The following is a 23,455-nucleotide window of genomic DNA, read 5'->3' as shown; positions in this document are numbered from 1 at the left end:
GGCATGGTGGTGCTCCTGTAGTCTAAGTCTCAGCTACTCAAGAGGCTGAAGCTAGAGGATCACTTGAGCCCCAGAGTTTGAGACCAATGTGGGCAAATCGAAACACCGTCTCTACATAAAATACAAAAATTAGCTGGGCATGATGAGGCGCACTTGTGGTCCCAGCTACTCAGGAGGCTGAGGTGGGAGGATCGCTTGAGCCCAGGAGGCAGAGGTTGCAGTGAGCTGAGATTGTACCACTGCACTCCAACCTGGGCAACACAGCGAGACCCTGTCTCACAGAGAAAATCTGAGTGGTAGGGATTTTCAAGTATTTGTGTTAGTTGAGGTCTCCAAATGGAAATAATGATTGGGAACTAGTTTAAAACATACAAAAGGTGTATTCAGTGTGAGGTTGGTTCCAAAGTGCACGGTTTGACAGCCCAGGGAGCGAGTGAGGTGTGTTGTTGGTGTTTTCCATGATACAGGGGAACTGACTCCAGTGTGGCCAGCATACAAGACTTTGGTAAAATCATTACTTTGTTCTGGAACTCGATTTTAGCATCTGTGAAATGACTGGGTGACTTCTAAAGTTCCTTCTGGGGCAGAAAATACATGCTTCTAAGGTCCTGTCTCATTGCTGTTTTTTTATTATAACGTAATAATTTAATAAGCGTTTATTTAAGATCTGTGTTCAGAGCATTATGTTAGGAGTATTGGAAGTAAAGCATTGTAATAGCTCTTGCCTTCAGTAAGCTCGCAGTCTGGCAGTTGGATTAAAAAAATGACCATACGCAGCAGTGATACAGCCTCTAAGAGGGAACTCTGCTATGTGGTAGAGATATGTGTCCCCCGGAAATACCAGGAAAGACCGTTAATTTTTTTTTTAATTTTTTAATTTTTTTTGAGACGGAGTCTCGCTCTGTTGCCTGGGCTGGAGTGCAGTGGCTGGATCTCAGCTCACTGCAAGCTCCGCCTCCCAGGTTTATGCCATTCTCCTGCCTCAGCCTCCCGAGTAGCTGGGACTACAGGCGCCCGCCACTTCACCCGGTTAGTTTTTTGTATTTTTTAGTAGAGACGGGATTTCACCATGTTAGCCAGGATGGTCTTGATCTCCTGACCTCGTGATCCACCCGTCTCGGCCTCCCAAAGTGCTGGGATTACAGGCTTGAGCCACCACGCCCGGCCAGACCGTTAATTATTGTCTATTACAGAATGATGTTCTGGTGTCCTTTTTAGAGAGATTCATTCAGTCTTTAAAGATAATGCTGTTGCTGCTACTGCTAATAATAATAGTGATAGCTACCACTTACTGAGTGTTTACTATGTACCTTGTACTAAACACTTGACATAAGTTAACTCATTTAATCTTAAACCAAGGAAGTAGATAATGATTCTCATTTTACAGATGAAGAAACTGAAATAGAGAGAGGTGAAGAAATGTGCCTAAGGTTACATAGTTTAGTGAACTGGGATCAGAACCTGGGTTGTCTGGCCTTAGAGTTATAAACCATAGATAGGAATTGAGCACATTTATTAATCAGCATTGCGAGGCTAGTGGAATTTTGATAAAGACCCAAACCAGGTTCTTTTCTGCACCAGCGATACTAGACATACTGTGGAAATATAAACAGGATAGGGTGCATTAAAGCAGGATCTCTTTCACTTTTCAGAAGTGAAAAGTGAAAGAGAGGATTAAATAAAAAGTTTCACTTCCTGAAAAGGAAGCAGGATCTCTACCTTAAGGTAAGATACAATCTCTGAGGACCTACTTTTTATGACCTGTGAGATCAGGATAAGGCTATCCTGCTAAAACACTTAAATAACAGAATTTATGGCCGGGCATGGTGGCTCATGCCTATAATCCTGTCTCTTTGGGAGGCCGAGGCGGGCAGATTGCCTGAGTTCAGGAGTTCAAGAACAGCCTGGGCAACATGGTGAAACTCCATCTCTACTAAAATACAAAAAATTAGCTGGGCGTGGTGGCGTGTGCCTGTAGTCCCAGCTATTTGGGAGGCTGAGACAGGTGAATTGCTTGAACCCGGGAGGCGGAGCTTGCCGTGAGCCAAGATCCTGTGTGCCATTGCTCCACCCTGGGCCACAGAGCGAGACTCCGTCTCAAAAAAAAAAAAAAAAAAAGAATTTATATTGTAAAATATAAAACTTTAAACAAATGTTTGTTATCATTATGCTGCTGAAAATACAGTGTTCCAACAGTGTCCTCTGTTCATTTTATACCCACAGTGATGCTTATTATTTTGTGTATTCGAATGCATCTGCGATGCCAAGCTCAGGAGAGTTTTGGAGTCCTGCTCTGTGTGCCCGTCTGCCAGGTGGCCCTACACTCATGAGCACTCTTAGGTGTTTACACTTCCTTCCCCTTTCTGGTCAGGGTCCCTGGCTCCCTGTGGAGTCTCCTTTCCAGGAGGTGGGGTGGGAGCTGATGCCTGCAGGGAATGGGGGGCCTATTACTCTCAGTGATGCTTATTATTTTATTTATGTTCTTAATGGTTTGAGTTTTTGGTTTTTTAAGAGATGGGGTCTTGCTTTGTTGCCTGGCTGGACTTTAACTCCCGGGCCCCATTGTGCCTCACTTGTTTCATTTTTCAAATTTTATTATTTTGTAAATTTACCTTTTATAAATTAATCTTTAAAAATGTGTGTGTGTGTGTATCTATGAATAATAAAGGATCTCCTGGTCATCTCTGTCCCCATCCACCCAGCTCCCTCTTCTTCCTTACAAGTAAATTACCATTGTAAGTTTCTTGTATATTCTTCCTGCATTTATGCAAATACAAGCAAATGTGAATATTTTTCTTATTCTCTTCCTTCCCCCCACAAAAGGTACCATACACACACTATTTTCTCTTTTTTTTTTTTTTTTTCTGCCTGACAGTATTTCCTTGTTTTTGTGAAGACTAGACCGTCTAAAATTTTGTGTACTCATAATTACTTGATAGCATAAAGACTTTCAAGTCTCCATCAGCTGACATAATTAATTTTCAATGAACATACCTTTGGCAAGTCTTCTTAGGCTTATTTTTGTGATTTTAAATGCTTCCTGCCTAGCTCTAAAAGGAAAACCTGGCACCATCTTCAGAAGTTTCAGAGTTAATGAAGTATCTCATGTTTCAGCCTTTGCGTGTACAGAATAAATATATTTTTCTCAGTACACTTACCCATTGTGGTGTTCTCAGTTTATGAGCCCTTACTATAATTTTCAAAGCTTTCTTTTATCATTTGTCTTCCAGATAAACCAGCTACTTCACAACTAGGAACTTTTAGTTGTTGATTATTAAATTCTGTCAAAACTGCCTGTTTTTTTGTGGTCAGTATTTTAATCTCCCTTATCTGCAATCCTGCCAAACTTCCCCACCTTTTCCTTCCCTCTAGAAAAGTAAAATCCAACTCAAACCATTATTTAGCAAACCACTCTCACAGAGTAAAATTCAGAAAAAAATTTTGTTTCAATAAAAAGATTTTTAAAGATTTAATCACTTCAACAAAAGTATAGTTAAAAAATTAAAATATTATATTAATTGAAGGACAGTAACAGTATAATGAGGGAGCAAAAATAGAGAAAGCAGCTGGCATTGCCAGAAGATAAGTCGAGTTCTGCTTTTTTCCACATGTGATTGTTCAGGACATGTGGCTCAGAATATGTGAATTAGTATAGTAACTACAGCAGGGTCTCTCTTGGGTTCTGTTATTTGCTTAAGTGCGAGATAGCAGATATATAAAATTATTTCTTCTAGATTCCTCTCCTGAAATCTTAACTGCAGTCTGCTTTGTGGAATTTCTTCTTGAAAAAACTTGTTTAAGAGTATACTGATTGATATTTGTTCATGGGCCATCTGAAAATTCTGGATGTTTTATTTTATTTTATTTATTTCATTTCATTTTTTTTGAGACAGTCTCCCTCTGTCCCCCAGGCTAGAGTGCAGTAGCACGATCTTGGCTTACTGCAAACCTTCGCCTCTCAGGTTCAAGCAGTTCTCCTGCCTCAGCCTCCGGAATAGCTGGGACTATAGGCATGCACCATCGCACCCAGTTAATTTTTTTTTTTTTTTGTATTTTTAGTAGAGATGGGGTTTCACCATGTTGGCCAGGCTGGTCTCGAAGTCCTGACCTCAGGTGATCTGTCCGCCTTGGCCTCCCAGAGTGCTGAGATGACAGGCGTGAGCCTCTGTGCCTGGCCTGGAGGTTATTTTAAATAGTATTTTTGGGGGGAATGAAAACAAATTTTGTGAAAATTAGTAATACAGAATGATTTTGTGTTTTTTTATCATTCATTCATTTACCAAATATTTATTGAGGCCTGTTCTGTGCTAAATGGTGGGGAGATGGTGCTGAACTAGACAGAAGAACCCCAGTGTGCCTGCTAGCTCTTCCCGTGTTTACGTTTTGATTTTCTGTGCTGCAGTACAGTAGATGAGCTTGGCATTGAGAGTAAGTAGTCTTGGATTTAGGTTTTGAAAAAGCCAGCTATTTCTTTATTGTGAGACCTCTGGAACTTAAAACTGTGAGCCAGGCATACGTGTAATCCCAATACTTTGGGAAGCCAAGGTGGGTGATTGCTTGAGCCCAGGAGTTCAAGACCAGCCTGGGAAACTTGGCGAAACCCCATCTCTACAAAAAATACAATAATTATCTGGAAATGGTGGCATGCCCCTGTAGTCCCAAGCTACTCAGGAGGCTGAGATGGGAGGATCACTTGAGCCCAGGAGACGGAGGTTGTAGTGAGCCCGGATCACACCACTGCACTCCAGCCTGGATGACAGAGCAAGACCCAGTCTGAAAAAGAAAACCCACAAAAACACTGAGTCAGTCTTTGATCTGCACATGGAGGAATCTTGTTAGGGTGGTTGGGATTAATTAGTGTGTGTGAGAACATTGTTCCCTGCAGTGGTCTTTATAGTGTCCTTATACAAATCATGGTCACTTTTCTGGATCCCTTGCATTTTCTAGCTGCATTTTCCTCAACTGGGTTTGGGAAAAATTAGGTCTGGAGTTTGGGAGGGGAGCTGTTTTTACTTTACAGGAGTGGTAACTCCATACGTATTGAAGTTTTACAGGAGTGAGTGAAACCAACCTCTGATTTTTGGCTCAGTACTGACCCTTGGACTGGAGAGTCCTGTTGTCAGCAACAAGAACACAGTTTAATGAGAAGCAATTAAGAGTGCAGTCTCCAAACCACAGTCTTAATTTCAAATTCTTGCTTCTCTTCTTACTGCCTTCTCAACCTTAAGCAAGTAACTGGAATATCTCTCATAATATACCATAGGATTAATTAATGCTGTAGTTAAAAGAAAAACACCAGCTATATAATTGTGTAAAAGACTTAATAAAATGTGGACGATTTAGGCTGGGAAGCCGTTAACTAACCATTCATCATTAAACAGCGAGGAAGCAAGAGGACCCACTTGAGTAGGCTGGGACACTTTGCTGTGGTTCAGTTTTACGTTTTGCTTTTGTTTCTAATTGGAGACATCCTGATTGTCAGAATGTGACGTGGAGGGAGGAGGAGGAGCTCTGGAGCCAGGCAGCCCGAGTTCAGACTCCAACAACCCCGTTGTTGACTGGCTGCTTAACCATGTCATGCCTTATCTGCAGAAAAAATGAGTTAATACACACATAGTAAACAGTGGTAACTTCAGCTGTGATTATTTGAAAGGTACCTTTTGAGCAGCTTCTTCTGCAAGAGGACATCCGGAGACACAGGAATAGAAATGATCCGATCAGAGTAATTAAAGGCTTTTACTGAGCTTTGAGGTCCCAAACAGGGCACATTCAGTCAGCCTAAAGCTGTGAAGAAGAACCTGCAACATAAGGTAGGTGTTCTCTTTTAGGGTAGTGGAGAACCGCGTCATTAGGCTAGTACTGTAAGCAGTGCGGGGTTAGAACTTACTACAGTTGTGCTGTTTGATTTGGGAGATAGTGCCAGGTGTTGGGCTCCCTCCTGCCAGTAGATAACGGGGATTTCCTTTGCGTTGGCTGGTGCTGCAGCCTGCCAATATTGCGGGTTTCCAAGTGTTTGTAATGAATTTCTGGCCAGGGTGTCCATGTCTCTTCTGCTCAGGGTGCTGGCCAGGGTGTGTGCTGACTGCTACACTGTTCCAGCCCTCTGACTGCATTTGGTCATCAGTGTTGGAGCCCCCAAGTCTGCTTACAATCTCGCTGCTCTTTCCAGCGAAGTCTCCACCTTCTGTTTCACTGCCTATTTCCTGACGATGCAGTTTCATTTTGGATGCAGACCTCGTGGAGCCCTTTGTCCCAGGGAAGTTAGATGTTCCTTGTAGCAAATACCTTACTTCAGGAATAAACAGAGTCTCAGTTGAGCCCCTGCTATGTATAAAACACTCCCCCAGGGCCCTTGTACAAACATGAGTTAGAAATGTATTGTTCCTGTATTTCACAGGCCCACAGACCAGTGATGGAGCAAGCATGTACCCAGATAATTTATCCGCATATGATTTGGTCCTGTTTGAAAGTGGCCATGGGAGAGGTGGGAATGGTGTATGTTGACACACAGGAAGCCAGGTGCCAGGCTTCGGGCATGGGAAACCTTCATAGAGCAGGAAGCATTTGAGTTGGATATTGAGAATGAGTGGGGGCTGAAAGGTTTAGAATAGAGAGAATAGTTAAATTAGGTCATTAAAAATGTGTGGAACACCTGCTGGGTGCCAGGCACTGTGTGTAAAATCAGAGGAAGGTTGACTGCACTCACTCTGCTGACTCTTCTGTGCTACTCCCTAAAGCTCAACAGGTGTTTATTCACCAGGTGACTGCTGCCTTCCCCAAGCCACCTGGCAGACACATGGTTTACCTCTGAAATCATTTCTGTGAAGCTTTCCTGACAGCCCCTCTGTATGAGTTTCCCAGGGCTGCTGTAACAAAGTGCCACAGACCAGGGGCTTAAACAACAGTAATATGTCATCTCACAGTGCTGGAGGCTGGAAGTCTAAGATCAGGGTGTGGGCAGGGCTGGTTCCTCCCGAGGCTGAGGGAGAACGGACCCCGTCCTCTCTCTAGCCTGGTGGTTGGCAGTCCTTGGCATTCCTTGGCTTGAGGAAGCGCTGCCTCAACCTCTGCCTTCATCTACACTTAGTTCTCCCTGTGTGTGTCTCTTTGTCCACATTTTCCATTTTATAAGGACATAAGTCATTTTGGATGAGGTCTGCCTTGTGGACCCCATCTTAATGAATTATATCTGTAGCGACCCTATTTCCAAATAAGGGCATATTCTGTGGAACTCTGGGGGTTAGGGCTTCAACATGTGAATTTTGGAGAGTGGACACAATTCAACTCATAACATCCTCTCTCACTTCTTTCTACCTCCCACGCATGGACACTTTTCCCCTGCTGATACACTGTAAGTAGAGTTCTGTCATGCACTAAGAGAATTTTGTCTGTCATCTCCTACTCTTTGTATTTTTTAATCTCTGGTGCCTTGCATGTAATGTGGAAAGTGTCTCCAGTGCAAATATATTGTGTGTCAGGAGTTAGTAGAAATAAGGGAAGATACTGTAGAGATCACCCCTCTTCTTGGTCTCCTATTGACAATTCCAAAGGCTCTCTGGAGTTGGGTGCCAGGTGGCCAAGGCACTAGCAGGGGATACCACTTTCATTATCTCCTGACTTTTTTCCCACGGAGCAGTAATTCATTATTAGCTGACAATCAAAGAGCATTCTAATGGACAAGATCCTTTGGGTCCTCCAGCAGGCCCTTTTCACTTGGCTCTCTTCTTCCTTGTTTCAGCCTTAGGTTTTCATGTTCCAGCTTTAGGGACTCAAAAAGTAAATCACGTGAATGCTGGGAATAGTTACCATTAGCAAAGATGTCTGTGCCAGAAGGGAGATGCCAATAAATAATTGAATCTGTCCAAAAGTTTCAGAATTCCCTCATTATATATTTTAGAGAAGCAAACATTTGTCTGGTTTCTGACCTGAGGTTTAGTTACACATTAATAAAGATGGATCATCCTGGGGCTGCAGTACGTCTGCTAAGAAAAATACTCCAGCGTACTGTACTTTGTTATTTCCGGGTCAGTAAATAATGTACTAGGCAGAGGGGTGTTTTCTGGGACATTAGAAAAGGGATGTTATTTGGACTAAATAGTGCTGTTCCGTCAGGATTTTCTTCAATGCCGTTTAGCAAACCAACTGTCCTTAGTCTGTCCAGCTAGCAAGAATTTGTGTAATGCAACAGGGTACCTTACAGTTTTCACACTTCAAATATCACATGAGGGGTTCTTCACTAGGCACCTGGAACCCAGTCTAGCAACATTAGAGGAAAGGCCCTAAGGAGATTTATCTCTATTAAGAGAAAAAGTTAACATTTTCAGGCTAAATAGTTTAATCTACTAAAGATAACAAATAATGTCTACTATCTCAACCCTCCAAAGATTGAAGAGTGTTAGGATTGTCATTTGTGTTTTTTTGTGGGGTAGTTGAATAAAATTGGGCAGTTAAAATTTTCAGTTCCATGTGCCTCCTAAACAAAAATCAAAATAAGTAGTTTGTGAAGTGACTGCAGACAAAATAGGAACTGTGCTGCATTCCGGATTTTGTAAACAGATGACATTTTCTTTCTTTCTTTCTTTCCTCTCTTCTCTTTCTCTTTCTTTTTCTCTTCCTCTTCCTCTTCCTCTTTCTCTCTTTTCTTTCTTTTCTTTCTGCGGGAGTCTAACTCTGTCGCCCAGGCTGGAGTGCAGTGGTGTGATCTTGGCTCACTGCAATCTCCGCCTCCTGGGTTCACGCCATTCTCTCGCCTCAGCCTCCCAAGTAGCTGGGACTACCTGTGCCCGCCACCAGGCCCGGCTATTTTTTTGTATTTTTTAGTAGAGATGGGGTTTCACCGTGTTAGCCAGGATGGTCTCGATCTCCTGACCTCGTGATCCCCCTCCTTGGCCTCCCAAAGTGCTGGGATTACAGGCGTGAGCCACCGTGCCTGGCCAACAGATGATGTTTTCTAACCAGGCACATGCCATCCAATTTACCTGTCAATCATAACAAAAGCAGCAGAACTGAAGGGGAAAAATGATTGTTAAACACATTGAATTGCTTTTATGTCATTTAAGATAGTTGGTGTAAGTGTCTTGACTTTTTATATTTGGAAACATTAAATAAAAATGGAAATAAATTTTTTAAAAAGGGATGTTAATCTTAGATGGCTGTTCATCCTGATCTCAGTAGTATCAGTCTGAAAAAGCATGCTGAAATATCTTCATCTGAGGGCAGGCAGAGACCAGCTCATGTAAGGTCTGGAGGTGCTTTCTTCTGAGAGCAAGAAGAATCATGGAGCGTTTCAAACACAAACGAAGTAGACAGCACAGTGTAATGAGTCCTGCACCAACCTTCATCCAGCGTCAGTGATCAGCTCATGGCTAGTCTTGTGTAACTTCATTTCCCCTTCCCCCCACATACGTTTTAGGCGCATTTCAGATGTCATTTTATCCAGAAACATTTCTGTATCTAATATAGTCATAATAATACTATACCTAAAATGTAAAACTAATTTCTTAATGCCATCAAAATCTAGCTAGTGTTCAAATTTCTCGTTGTCTCAAATGTCACTTTTAGATTTTTATTTTACAGTTTGTTTCAACCAGGATCCTACTGAGGTCCACATATTAGTTCTCAGATTTTAAGCAGAGGAGTGAGTGACGTGATCTGACTTACATTAAAACTCTCTAGGGCCAGATTTTAGAGAATGGATTGCTGTGGGGGTTGTTAAGAGGCTGGAAGTAGAGAAACCAATGAGGAGGCCGTTGAGTGTCCAGGGAAGTGAGTGATGACGACTTGGATTTGAGTGACATCTGGGGGGATGGGAGATGTGGAGGAAGCAGATGTCACTTGGGCAGGTCATACTTATTTGTCATGGTTCATCCAGACTTTTGTTTTCTGTTGTCTGTGTTTATTTGAAAATATTGTTCCCAAAGATTTCGTTAATTTAGCTGTCAATATATTGTTGATGGTGAAACCTTAAAATGTATTACATAAGTAAAATTAAAGCAACATTATAGAATACTGAGATAAAGAAACATTCATCCGTACTTTAATCAACTTACTTGAATTTATTCCAACTTATTTGCCATTATATCATCTTGCCAGTGTATAATTATAGCATTACATAATAGAATAAGAAATATAGTTTTCCCCTTAATATGTTTTATACTCTTTTATCTGTATTATGCTAAAGAGTCTCTATCTGCTATTGAGCAGATTTTAATGTTTATGTTACATTTATTTATTTGAGACAGTGACTTGCTCTGTCACCCAGGCTGGAGTTTTGTGGTGCCTTCATGGCTCTCTGCAACCTTGACCTCCCAGCTCAAGTGATCCTCTCTCCTCAGCCTCCTGAGTAGCTGGGACTACAGGCGTGTGCCATCACTCCTGGCTAATTTTTTTGATGTTTTTGTTGAGATGCAGTCCTTACTATGTAAGCTGGGCAGCTTTGAACTCCCGGGCTCAAGTGATCCTCCCGCCTCAGCTTCTCAAAGTGCTGGGATTACAAGGCATGAGCCCCCACACCTGACCTGTTCCTACTTTTAAAATTATTTTATTTTATTAGTTTAAATTTATTTTAAGATACTACAAAAAATGTTCCAGAAGTTTGTTTTTTGCATGTTTTTCCCTTTCTCTCTCTCTCTCTTTAACTTTTTGATTAATTTTTTTTTTTTTAAGACGGAGTCTTACTCTGTTTGGGCTGGAATGCAGCAGTACGACTCAGCTCATTGCAACCTTTGCCTCCCGGGTTCAAGTAATTCTTGTACCTCAGCCTCCTGAGGAGCTGAGATTACAGGCGCGCACCCCCACGCCCAGCTAATTTTTGTATTTTTAGTGGAAACGGGGTTTCACCATGTTGCCCAGGCTGGCATCCACTTGCCTCAGCCTCCCAGAGTGCCAGGATTACAGACGTATGCCACTGTGCCCAGCAAATAATAATTTCTTTGTAGAGATTTTACTTGAAAATGAAGTTGATGAAACCTGAAGCCATAATTTATAAAAATGAAGGACAGGTTTGTACTTCAAAGTAGAATTGTGCTTAATCTTGATAATTGGGCTCAGAATGTGTATACTTTGATTTTGATTTAAGTTTATAGACTTCCTTATTGGAATGGAGCATTTAAGTTTATAGACTTCCTTATTGGAATGCAGATAAAGACTGCACGCCTGGATAAGATAAAGACTCCAGGCGTGCAGTCTTTATCTTATCCCATTCACACAGCAATTTGTAACTAGGGGAAAGTAATACCTGCTTTATCTCAAATATGTTGTTTTTACAAAGTTTCCTGTCTTTCAGTATCTTCTGGGAACCAGGAAATAGCCATAGTTACCTCTAAAATATACCCTCATATCCTTATTTACCGATGAAGATGGCCTACAATTGGGACTCAATGATTTTCTTTGGTCTTTTTTTTTTTGAAACACTGAAGCAGAACATTTTTATTATTGGCTCAGAATGTTCAGCTTCAATTACATCTGATGAAATATTGCCAGATAACTTATTGTTTTGTTCTTTGGTCATTCTTTCGGAAGGTTTACAATAAATGGATTGAGTAGCCAGATTAAATTAAACAATTTAAAAGATATAAATAGAGAAGAGTAAGTTTCAGAGATTCCACTTAGAAGAGTAAGTTTCAGAGAAGAGTAAGTTTCAGAGATTACAGGCTGGGCTCATGCCTGTAATCCAGCACTGTGGAAGTCCAAGGCAGGAGGATCACTTGAGCCCAGGAGTTTGAGACCAGCCCAGGCAACATAATGAGACCTCATCTCTACCAAAGAACTAAAAATAGCTAGGTGTGGCGATGTGGGCCTGTAGTCTCAGCTATTCAGGAGCCTGAGGCAGTAGGATTGCTTGAGCCCAGAAGTTCCAGGCTGTAGTGAGCTATGATTGCACCACTGTATTCCAGCCTGGGTGGCAGAATGAGGCTCTGTCTCAAAAACAAAGAGAAAAAAGGTTCCACTGAGGTCGTTAGTTCATTTATTTTTTTTTTGATGTTTAGTTCCCAGTTGTTTTCATGTTTTGCCTTTAAGTTCTTGAAGTAGTGGTTGGGCGCGGTGGCTCATGCCTGAAATCCCAGCACTTTGGAAGGCCTCGGTGGGCGGATCACCTGAGGTCAGGAGTTCGAGACCAGCCTGGCCAACATGGTGAAACTCCGTCTCTACTAAAAATACAAAAATTTACCCAGGTGTGGTGGCACGCGCCTATAATCATAGCTACTTGGGAGGCTGAGGCAGGAGAGAATCACTTGAACCTGGGAGGCAGAGGTTGCAGTGAGCTGAGATCATGCCATTGCACTCCAGCCTGAGCAACAGAGTGAGACTGTCTCAAAAAAATAATTAATTAAAAAAAAGAAAAAAAGAAATACTGCCACTTTAAGCATATTTTTATCTTTCACATTTAGAACAGAAATATCAAATTGATCTTTTTTTTAAACAAAAAAAGCTAATTTCTTCAGCTGATTCTTTGGCTGTTGGTTCCACAATAAAAATATCTTTTTTGCCTAACAAGCTCTGCTCTATAGGCTTGCTGTCCAAAGTGTGGTTCAAGTTCAGCAGCATTGGTATCACTTGGGAATTGATGAGCCATGCAGATTTTCAGGCCCCACTCCAGACCTAATGAATCTTAATTTGTGTACTAATTTAATTCCCAGGTGGTTCATATGCACATTTGAAAGCTAACAGGGCGTGGTGGCTCATGCCTGTAATCCCAGCACTTTGGAAGGCCAAGGTGAGAGGATTGCTTGAGGCCAGGAGTTTGAGACCAGTCTGTGCAACTCAGGGATACCCCCATCTCTACAAAACATTTTTTTTTTAGTTAGCCAGGCATGGCGGTGCAGGCTGGTAGTCCCAGCTGCTTGGGAGGCTGAGGTGGAAGGATCACTTGAGCCTGGGAGGTTGAGGTTGCAATGAGCTGTGACTGGGCCACTGCCCTCCAGCCTTGGTGGCAGAACAAGACCCTGTTCCCCTGCCCCCGAGAAAAGAATGTAATGTCAGTAGCCATATTCACATAATTTTAAATTTGAGCCATCTTGGCATGTTATGTTATTAACAAACTGAGCATCTTGACATTGCCAGTACCTGCAATGAAAGGAGCTGTTAGGGAGGAACATTTACCATTATGTGAGTTGTGTGTGAGCGGCTTCTCTTCTGTTGATCTGTTTGGGGGATCCTTTGCAAAAGCACTGCTGGTACCTTATGGGGAAAAAAAATCAGAAATCAAGTTCTTTTGGAATAAACTCTGCAGATCTGTCTGTATGGGACAAATCATGTCTGTAAAGAATCACATGGTCAAAAGTTTACTGTTTAGTTCTTTTTGGATTTTTCAGAGGACTTAATTGCTTTGTTAGATTGTTCTCTTGTTCTCTTCTTTGGAACAATGGCTAGGACAAAACATACCATTGGTTAGTGGGAGGGTGGGAGGTGGTTGATCAGCCATGTGCCTCTGAGGCCACAAAGAAGCCTCACAGGTCATGGTTTCCACTGTTAGTTGGTCATTGCATCCTCCTGTTGAAGATTGTGTTTACCAAGCTCATGTGCTCATCATGAAACACTGTTAGACATTGATTTGAAAACAATAATTTCTTTTATTTTGATTCTGTAGGAACCTAGAAAGGTTGTACAATGAATGGTGATTCTCGTGCCGCGGTGGTGACCTCACCACCCCCGACCACAGCTCCTCACAAGGAGAGGTACTTCGACCGGGTGGATGAGAACAACCCAGAGTACTTGAGGGAGAGGAACATGGCACCAGACCTTCGCCAAGACTTCAACATGATGGAGCAGAAGAAAAGGGTGTCCATGATTCTGCAAAGCCCTGTAAGAAGAGAAGTCTTTTCTCTGACCAAATGTCATCTTTCCTTTTCTCATACTTCAGGTCTTATGCCCTCTTGTATAAGTGGCATAGTTCATTGATCTTATCACAGGAAATCAGTGCCTTGAGTATATGTATATGGTTGTTGAAAGAATTCAGTTTAGTTCATGTTATCAGACAACATAAATGAAAGATCTTCAGTGTCGTAAAGGACAGGAAGTGTTAATTTCTCCTTTTTACTCTTGCGACTTTTCCAGAGGGTCTCTATATATTGGGGCAATTTTTAAATTACAATTTAAAAAATACCTAGCTTAGGCTGGGTGCGTTGGCTCATACTTGTAATCCCAGCACTTTGGGAGGCTGAGGTGGGTGGATCACTTGAGGTCAGGAGTTCGAGACCAGGCTGGCCATCATGGTGAAACCCTGTCTCCATTAAAAATAGGAAAATTGGCCAGGCGTGATGGCTCATGCCTGTAATCCCAGCACTTTGGGAGGCCAAGACAGGCGGATCACGAGGTCAGGAGATTGAGACCATCCTGGCTAACACGGTGAAACCCTGTGTCTACTAAAAATGCAAAAAAAAAAATTAGCCAGGCATGGTGGTGGATGCCTGTAGTCCCAGTGACTCGGGAGGCTGAGGCAGGAGAATGGCATGAACCCGGGAGACAGAGCTTGCAGTGAGCCGAGATTGTGCCACTGCACTCCAGCCTGGGCAACTGAGTGAGACTCCGTCTCAAATAAATAAATAAAAACTGAGTGAGACTCCGTCTCAAATAAATAGATAGATAGATAGATAGATAGATAGATAGATAAATAGATAAATAAATAAATAAAAATACAAAAATTAGCCTGGCGTGGTGGCGCATGCCTATAATCCCAGCTACTCAGGCGGCTGAGGCAGGAGAATCGCTTGAACCCGGGAGGTGGAGGTTGCAGTGAGCAGAGATTGTGCCAGTGCACTCCATCCTGGGCAACAGACTGAGACTGTCTCAAAAAGAAACCAAAAAAACCCTAGCTCAGTCCTGGGTATATAGTAGGCCCTAACAGTACCTGCTTGTTGATTGATACCTTTAGTTAGAGTCAGCATTTTGAGTCATAGTCATGCCCAACTGAGTGTTTTCCAGATTGCACCTTTCAGTCAAGTAGTTGTATCTGCATAGTTTTCTCATGTTGATGCTGCTGCCTTTGTGTATGCTTCATCCTTTTTTGTCCCTTCTTCTGATTTGTTCTTGCTATGCCCCTTCGTATCAGGGGAGTGTCATTTGGCAGAAAATCATTGAAATTTTTTTTTTTTTTTTTTTTTTGAGATGGAGTCTTGCTCAGTCACCCAGGCTGGAGTGCAGTGGCGCGATCTGGGCTCACTGCAAGCTCCGCCACCTGGGTTCACGCCATTCTCCTGCCTCAGCCTTCCTAGTAGCTGGGACTACAGGTGCCTGCCACCACGCCCAGCTAATTTTTTGTATTTTTAGTAGAGACAGGGTTTCACTGTTTCACTGTGTTAGCCAGGATGGTCTCGATCTCCTGACCTCGTGATCCACCCACCTCGGCCTCCCAAAGTGCTGGGATTACAGGTGTGAGCCACTGCACCTGGCCTGATTTTTTTTTTTTTGTTTTTGAGATGGAGTCTCGCTGTGTCGCCCAAGCTGGAGTGCAGTGGCCGGATCTCAGCTCACTGCAAGCTCCGCCTCCCGGGTTTAGGCCATTCTCCTGCCTCAGCCTCCCGAGTAGCTAGGACTACAGGCGCCCGCCACCTCACCCGGCTAGTTTTTTGTATTTTTTTTTTTTTTTAGTAGAGACGGGGTTTCACCGTGTTAGCCAGGATGGTCTCGATCTCCTGACCTCGTGATCCACCCGCCTCGGCCTCCCAAAGTGCTGGAATTACAGATGTGAGCCACCGCGCCCGGCCTGATTTTCTTAAAAAAAAAAAAAAGATGTTGATCGTCTCTTATGTGCTGTTTAAGGAACTGGGGATTTAGCAGTAAACTAGACATACAAGGCCTTTAGTAGATTTTGTTTAGTTGTTGTTACTGAGGTGTAACTTACATAACGCACACAAATTTTAAGTATATAGCTTGGCGAATTTCGACATAAATGTTGCTTGTGTAGCTACCCAGATCAAGTCTCGGTCTTTACGCTCTCGTTGAAGGAAATAAACAATAAAGAACAAGCAGAAGGGCAGTGCAGACAGTAGTAGGACGATTAGATTAAGTGTGACACTCTCAGAAAGGCCGTTCTCAGGTGAGAAGGTTTAATCTGAACTTAATGACAGGAAGGAGCCAGTCTTTCAAGAATCAGGGGGCTGGGTGTGGGTGCTTGACTGGGCATGGTGGCCCATGCCTGTAATCCCAGCACTTTGTTTTTTTTTTTGTTTTTTTTTTTTTTTTGAGACGGAGCCTCGCTCTGTCACCCAGGCTGGAGTGCTGTGGCCGGGTCTCAGCTCACTGCAAGCTCCGCCTCCCGGGTTCACGCCATTCTCCTGCCTCAGCCTCCCCGGTAGCTGGGACCACAGGTGCCGCCACCTCGCCCGGCTAGTTTTTTTTTTTTTGTATTTTTAGTAGAGACGGGGTTTCAGCGTGTTAGCCAGGATGGTCTCGATCTCCTGACCTCGTGATCTGCCCGTCTCGGCCTCCCAAATTGCTGGGATTACAAGCTTGAGCCACCGCGCCCGGCCTAATCCCAGCACTTTGGGAGGCCAAGGCGGTGGATCATTTGAGCCCAGGAGTTTGAGACCAGCCTGGTGAAACACCATCTCTACAAAAAATATGAAAATTAGCTGGGCGTGGTGGCGTGCCCCTGCAGTCCTAGCTGCTCAAGAGGCTGAGGTGGGAGGTTCACTCACGCTGAGGCTGCAGTGAGTTGTGATCGTGCCAGTGCACTCCAGCCTGGGTGACAGAGTGAGACCCTGTCTCCAAAAAAAAAAAAAAGGAGAAATGTTCCCGGCTGAGGAACCAGCTAACCTGAAATTCCTAGGATAGGGATGGGCTTGATGAGCCCACAGAGGCAGAAGGCAGACAATGTGGTTCAGCCTGGGAGTGGCAGAGTGAGGTGCAGTGACGTTGGAGAGAGGAGGGACAGCTCCTGGAAGGCCGTGTTTGCTGAGATTGAGAGTTTCCATTGCATTCTGTGTGTGGCAGAGTCATTGGAGGGCTGCAGACAGGGAAAGGACAAATAGAATTTTAAAGAAAATTAATCTGGGTTTGGTTTAGAGTAAAAATTGGCTGGGGCAAGAGAAAAAGCTGTCTTCCAAATGAGAGATCATGGCAGCTTGGGCCAAGATGGCATAGTAGAGGGAGGAAGAGGTAGATTTGTATGGCTTTCATTTTGAAGGTAGTGTCAATAGGACTTGCTGATGGATGGGATGGAAGAAGTGAAAGGGAAAAAAAGAATCAGGATAACACCTGGACTTTGGGCTCGAGCAGTTTTCTTACATGAAAACAGCAAGAAGCTAAGTAAAAATGACTTGGGATAGTTGAGAAACTGGTAGCACCTAGTGTGTGCCAGGCGTTGTTCTAGGCACTGGGGATGCAGAGAGAAGAGAGTAAAGTTCTTGCCCACAGATGGTTTAGAACACAGTAACCATCAAGGCTGGGCGCAGTGGCTCATACCTGTAGTCCCAGTGCTTTGGGAGGCTGAGATAGGAGGATCAGTTGAGTCTAGGAGTTTGCAGCCGCAGTGAGCTATGATCACACCACTGAACTCCAGCCTGGGGCTTGAGGTTTTGCCAAATGGTTTGGTAGATTTGGAGGCGTTAGCAGAAAAGTGATTACAATGTAATCATTACAATGGATCTAAGCCAGTGAGGGACTTCAGAACAGGGAGGTGAGCAAAGGTGAGAAGGTGTTAGGGTGATGAATGGATGGAAGAAAGTGAGCTGGATGCTAGGAGGGGGTGGTTGCAGGGCGCATACTTGGCTTTGGGATTGAAGAGGAGGCATGGTTACTAGGAATGAGCAGGTGTAGTGCTGACCATGGACGTGGGAGCCTGAGGTGGGTTGGGTGCCAGGATCTTTGGAGGAGAGAAGCTCCAAAAGCAGAGAGGTAGGGAGGGTCCCAAGCTGAGAGTATGGATGTTGAACCAGCAAGAGTTATGATCAAAGTGGCACACACAAGGTCCTTAGGCTAGTGACAGCTGGCTGGAGCCAGACGTTAAGATCCAGATTGGTGGCTCCAGGCCCTCACTCAGGACTAAGCTCAGCTCTGTGCCACATGTCCTTTCTGCACGTACAGGTCATCTGAAATGCTGTTTATGCATAGGGCTCCCGTACTGTGGTTTTCTTCTTTTTATGTCTTCCTTACCAAGCTTTAAGTTTCTGGATGGCAAGGACCATATTATTTATCAGTATGTATATCCTTAGCGCCTAAAACTGCACCCTGGTACTTAGTAGTGTGTGTCAAATTGAACTTTCCCTAGATCTGTATGTGGATTTGAAAACCATTGAAATAGATCCTTTGAATTTTCAGACTGAGGGCTCCTGAAGGCAAGGAGCTTTAGCTTTTGCTTTCCCTGTGACCAGTGCTGTCAGTGATGTTCAGGAGATGCCATCTGTGTCTCTTTACTCTCTCTCTTTTTTTTATGAGATGGAGTCTCACTCTGTCACCCAGGCTGGAGTACAGTGGCACGATCTTGGCTCACTGCAGCCTCCACCTCCAGAGTTCAAACGATTCTCCTGCCTCAGCCTCCCGAGTAGCTGGGATTACAAGTGTGCACCACCATACCCAGCGTACCACAACCTCCTCCTCCTGGGTTCAAGTGGTTCTCCTACCTCAGCCTCCCAAGGAGCTATGATTACAGGCACGAGCTTTCATGCCTGGCTTTTTGTATTTTTAGTAGAGACAAGGTTTCACCGTGTTGGCCAGGCTGGTCTCAAACTCCCAACCTCAAGTGATCTGCCTCCCTTGGCCTCCCAAAGTACTGGGATTACAGGTGGAAGCCACTGCGCATGGCCTATCTGTATTTGCACATATCTCCCTTTCTCTCTCTTTCTCTCTCATTGCATTGTGCTTTGATAACAAAGATGGCTAAATAATCACCATGTTTTGCTTTTTTTCTTTATTTTTTGCTTGCAGTCAGAGTACTTCTCAGCTTTTCCCTTCCTCATGTATGACTACAAAATATGATCTGTGACATGACTTGTCATGGTTTGGTAAATAGGGGGTCCTCAGAGGGCTCTTGACACATTCTATTGTACCCTTAATTAACAGCAGTACATGTATTTGTTGTGTGCTTCCCCCAAGTGATAGGTATTCTTAGATTGTCTCTTGGCAATTTCCTGCAATATGTTTTCAGCTCAAGCAGTGACAAACTAGAAGTAAATTTGATGTGGATTAACATCCAGTGAACTTACATGTTCATATTGGATATCATTTATAACTGTTTGACAAGATTTTTTTTTTTTTTTTTGAGATGGAGTCTCGCTCTGTCACCCAGGCTGGAGTGCAATGGTGCGGTGCGATCTCGGCTCACTGCAAGCTCCACTGCTGGGTTCACGCCATTCTCCTGCCTCAGCCTCCCGAGTAGCTGGGACTACAGGTGCCTGCCACCATGCCGGCTAATTTTTTGTATTTTTAGTAGAGATGGGGTTTCACTGTGTTAGCCAGGATGGTCTCGATCTCCTCACCTCATGATCCGCCCACCTTGGCCTCCCAAAGTGCTGGGATACAGGCGTGAGCCACCGCGCCCGGCCTCTTTTTTTTTTTTTGTAGACGCGGTCTCACTCTGTCCCTCAGGCTGGAGTGCCGTGGCCTGATCTCGGCTCACTGCAAGCTCCGTCTTCTGGGTTCACGCCATTCTCCTGCCTCAGCCTCCCAAGTAGCTGGGACTACAGGCGCCCGCCACCACGCCCAGCTAATTTTTTGTATTTTTTGTAGAGACAGGGTTTCACCGTGTTAGCCAGGATGGTCTGGATGTCCTGACCTTGTGATCCGCCTGCCTTGGCCTCCCAAAGTGTTGGGATTACAGGCAGGCGTGAGCCACCGTGCCTGGCTGATATTTATTTCATTTAAGGGTATGTGAAAAAATTATTTTAGTGCAGGTAGGGAGTATAAATTATCTGTATTGTTATAAAATCACCATCAATCCAATTGCACTTTTTTTTTTGCCTGATTTAGTATTATTTGATAAAGGATGGATGTTTAGGTTTTTTTTCCACATTTAAAACTAATTTGAAAAGTATTTTGAAGAGAGTACTGCAAAGGATAAAGTAGAATATGAAAAATTACTAACAATTCTATGACTAAAAGGATTATAATGAACATTTTGATGTATTTACTTTTTTTTTTTTTTGGAGACAAAGTCTTGCTCTGTCACCTAGACTGGAGTGCAGTGACGCAATCTCAGCTCACTGCAACCTCTGCCTCCTGGGTTCAAGCAATTCTCTTTTCTCAGCTTCCCAAGTAGCTGGGATTACAGGTGCCCACCACCACACCTGGCTAATTTTTTGTATTTTTAGTAGAGATGGGGTTTCACCATATTGGCCAGGCTGGTCTTGAACTCCTAACCTCAGGTGATCTACTTGCCTTCGCCTCCCAAAGTGCTGGGATTCCAGGCATGAGCCACTGCGCCCAGCTAATGTATTTACTTTTAATCTTTTTCTATCTTTAGGTATGTATTTGCTGTAATAAGGAGTGGTTATACTGCTTGATAACATTGTCACTCAAACATATATCAAGAGCAATTTTATGCCGTTTAAGTTCTTTTAGCTTTCCATGTTGAACGCATGCATAGCATTCCCAGTGTATTTTATCAGTCCTCTGTTGATTGAAATGTAGGATGTTTTTCCCTTTTATCAATAATGCTGGAATGAACATCCAAATTAATCAGTCTTTGAGCATTTCCTCGACTGTTTCCTTAAAATAGATTCCTAAGAGTAGAATTCCTGTTCAGAGTTTTAAGCTTTTATTGTATTAAATTCTTTCTAGAAAAGAATGTACCAGTTTATATTCCCAGCAGTAATGTGTGAGGATATCCGTTTGCCTTTCCAGCACTGGATGAAAACAAAAAATTGGTCTATGTGATAGCTACTCCTGACCCTCTGCCCAAGAAACAGAAAATAAATGCTATCTCAGTGTTTTAATATTTTTTACTAGGCTTTCTGTGAAGAATTGGAATCAATGATACAGGAGCAATTTAAGAAGGGGAAGAACCCCACAGGCCTATTGGCATTACAGCAGATTGCAGATTTTATGACCACGAATGTACCAAATGTCTACCCAGCAGCTCCGCAAGGAGGGATGGCTGCCTTAAACATGAGTGAGTAGTTCCTGATTTTTGATATATGTTCTGTAGTTTTCAGGTAAAATTTCCTGAAGATTGCTCATGTGAAATAAATGAGCATGTAACTGTGTAACATGACAGAGTTGAGTATTTTGAAAATTAATATGTTTTCGTTAGTCATAGTAAAAGATAGGCTGGAATTCTGAAATCGTCTTGAATGTTGCAGACTCCTCTTTTCTTAGCCAGTGAGACTGTTATTTCCGAGGCAGATGACTTTTTATGTGTCTTCCCAGCCCCTATGTAGATTAAAATAAACTAATCAGAAATAATGCTTGTGGAGTGGTTTGTCGGTTTTGCCTGGCCAGCATTTCTTAGCTGGCATTCTTCACTGCTGCGTCCTAGCTAGTGAGAAAGAGAAATTCTAAAAGAAAAGCCAAAGGAAAAATACTGGATGGGTGAATATGAGCAAGGAATGGTCAGCTGTGCAAGAATGGAGCTTTGCGGCCGGGCGTGGTGGCTCAAGCCTGTAATCCCAGCACTTTGGGAGGCCGAGACGGGCGGATCACGAGGTCAGGAGATCGAGACCATCCTGGCTAACATGGTGAAACCCCGTCTCTACTAAAAAATACAAAAAACTAGCCAGGCGAGGTGGCGGGTGCCTGTAGTCCCAGCTACTCGGGAGGCTGAGGCAGGAGAATGGCCTAGACCCAGGAGGCGGAGCTTGCAGTGAGCTGAGATCCGGCCACTGCACTCCAGCCTGGGCGACACAGCGAAACTCCGTCTCAAAAAAAAAAAAAGAATGGAGCTTTGCCATGGCGATCGAGTTTGTAAATGTTTAACATGACAAAGCATCAACTAATCTGAGCCACCGTGTATTGTACAGGATTAGTCTTGGATGGGTCTGGTTGGATAGTCAAATCCAAGTGCCCAAAATAAGGTACTGGTTTCTGTTAGATGTGCTGACATTTGCTCTTTACCTGTCTCCTCTGTGGTATTCTTAGAAGTTGAATAGCATTCACCAGATCTGATATATATTGTAATTAATATCTGTAGAATATTAAGAATCACATTTAATCCATAGCTGAAGCCTCCATCCTGAAATCAGATGGCCACCACCAGTAAAGTTTTCATGTGGATTCCGTTTATTTTGTTGTTGTTTTTGAGACGGCGTCTTGCTCTCTCTCCCAGGCTGGAGTGCAGTGGTGAGATCTCAGCTCCCTGCAAACCACCACCTCCCAGGTTCAAGCTATCATCCTGCCTCAGCCTCCTGAGTAGCTGAGATTACAGGCAGGCACCACCACTCCTGGCTAATTTTTGTATTGTAGCAGAGACTGGTTTCACCATGTTGACCAGGGTGGTCTCAAACTCCTGATCGCAAGTGATCCACTTGCCTCAGTCTCCTTGAGTGCTGGGATTACGGACATGAGCCACCACACCTGGCCTATTTCTTCTGTATTAATTAGCAAGAATATTCTGTCAGGAGAAACTTCCCTTCAGTTCTTTCGGTTACCTGGTGGTACAGTTTGTGTAGGAAAGACAGGATCCCTTTCCAAAATAATAAGTTGGTTTCCATCATCCTTCAGTGATGAACAATTAGTTTTTTTTTTTAGTATCATTTGAATTTATGATTTAAACAGTCAGTGTGTTTCACATCATTGCAGTTATTATCTGGATTTGTTGAGAACTTTCCTTCTAAATGGATGTTGAATTTTGTGAAATGCTTCTTTTCTCTCTGTTAAAATGATCACCTAGTCTTTCTTCTTTAGTTTGATATGGTGAATTATGTTTATTGGTATTTTTTTGTTTGTTTTGTGTGTTTATTTATTTATTTAGAGATAAGGTCTTGCTCTTTCACCCATGCTGGAGTACAGTGGCACGATCACAGCTCAGTACAACTTTGAACTCCTGGGCTTAAGGGATCCTCCATGCCTGGTTAATTTTTCTCTTTTCTTTTCTTTTTTGAGATGGAGTCTCGCTCTGTCACCCAGGCTGGAGTGCAGTGGCGCCATCTCGGCTCACTGCAAGCTCCACCTCCCGGGTTCACGCCATTCTCCTTCCTCAGCCTCCCAAGTAGCTGGGACTACAGGCATCCGCCACCATGCCCAGCTAATTTTTTGTATTCTTAGTAGTGACGGGGTTTCACCGTGTTAGCTAGGATGGTCTCAATCTCCTGACCTCGAGATCCACCCGCCTTGGCCTCTCAAAGCGCTGGGATTACAGGTGTGAGCCACTGCGCCTGGCCAATTTTTCTCCTCCTCTCCTTTTCTCTCCTCCCCTTCCCTCCCCTCCCGTCCCTCCTTCCCTCCCTCCTTTCTCTTTCTCTCTTTCGCTCCCTCACGTTCTTCCTTCCTCCCTCCCTCCTTTCTCTTTCCCTTCTTTCTACCCTCTCTTTCTTTCTCTTCCTTCTCTTCCCTCTCTCCTCTCCCTTTTTTCTTTCCCCTTCCT

At 43.5% G+C, this 23,455-nt stretch overlaps 1 protein-coding gene across 11 annotated transcripts in view; it reads left to right on the top strand.

Moving 5' to 3' along the window:
* Positions 1 to 23,455, top strand: part of ADD1 (adducin 1) — an 86,790-nt gene that overhangs the window by 14,062 nt on the left and 49,273 nt on the right. For 9 of the 11 annotated variants that reach the window (XM_023206808.1, XM_023206805.2, XM_023206810.2 and 6 more), the window contains exons 2-3: positions 13,589 to 13,803; positions 20,884 to 21,046. In XM_023206808.1, coding sequence (XP_023062576.1) covers positions 13,609 to 13,803; positions 20,884 to 21,046 — 358 coding nt within the window. In that variant the 5' untranslated portion in view covers positions 13,589 to 13,608. Of the gene's footprint in view, positions 1 to 5,497; positions 5,811 to 13,588; positions 13,804 to 20,883; positions 21,047 to 23,455 lie in introns of those variants that run through there. The other 2 variants (XM_023206806.1, XM_023206814.1) reach the window with 2 other exon arrangements.

This window comes from Piliocolobus tephrosceles, chromosome 3 (genome assembly GCF_002776525.5).
Source record: "Piliocolobus tephrosceles isolate RC106 chromosome 3, ASM277652v3, whole genome shotgun sequence".
Classification (NCBI taxonomy): Eukaryota; Metazoa; Chordata; class Mammalia; order Primates; family Cercopithecidae; genus Piliocolobus; species Piliocolobus tephrosceles.
Note: the sequence above shows the minus strand (reverse complement) of the source record. Positions and strands in the feature narration are given on the sequence as shown.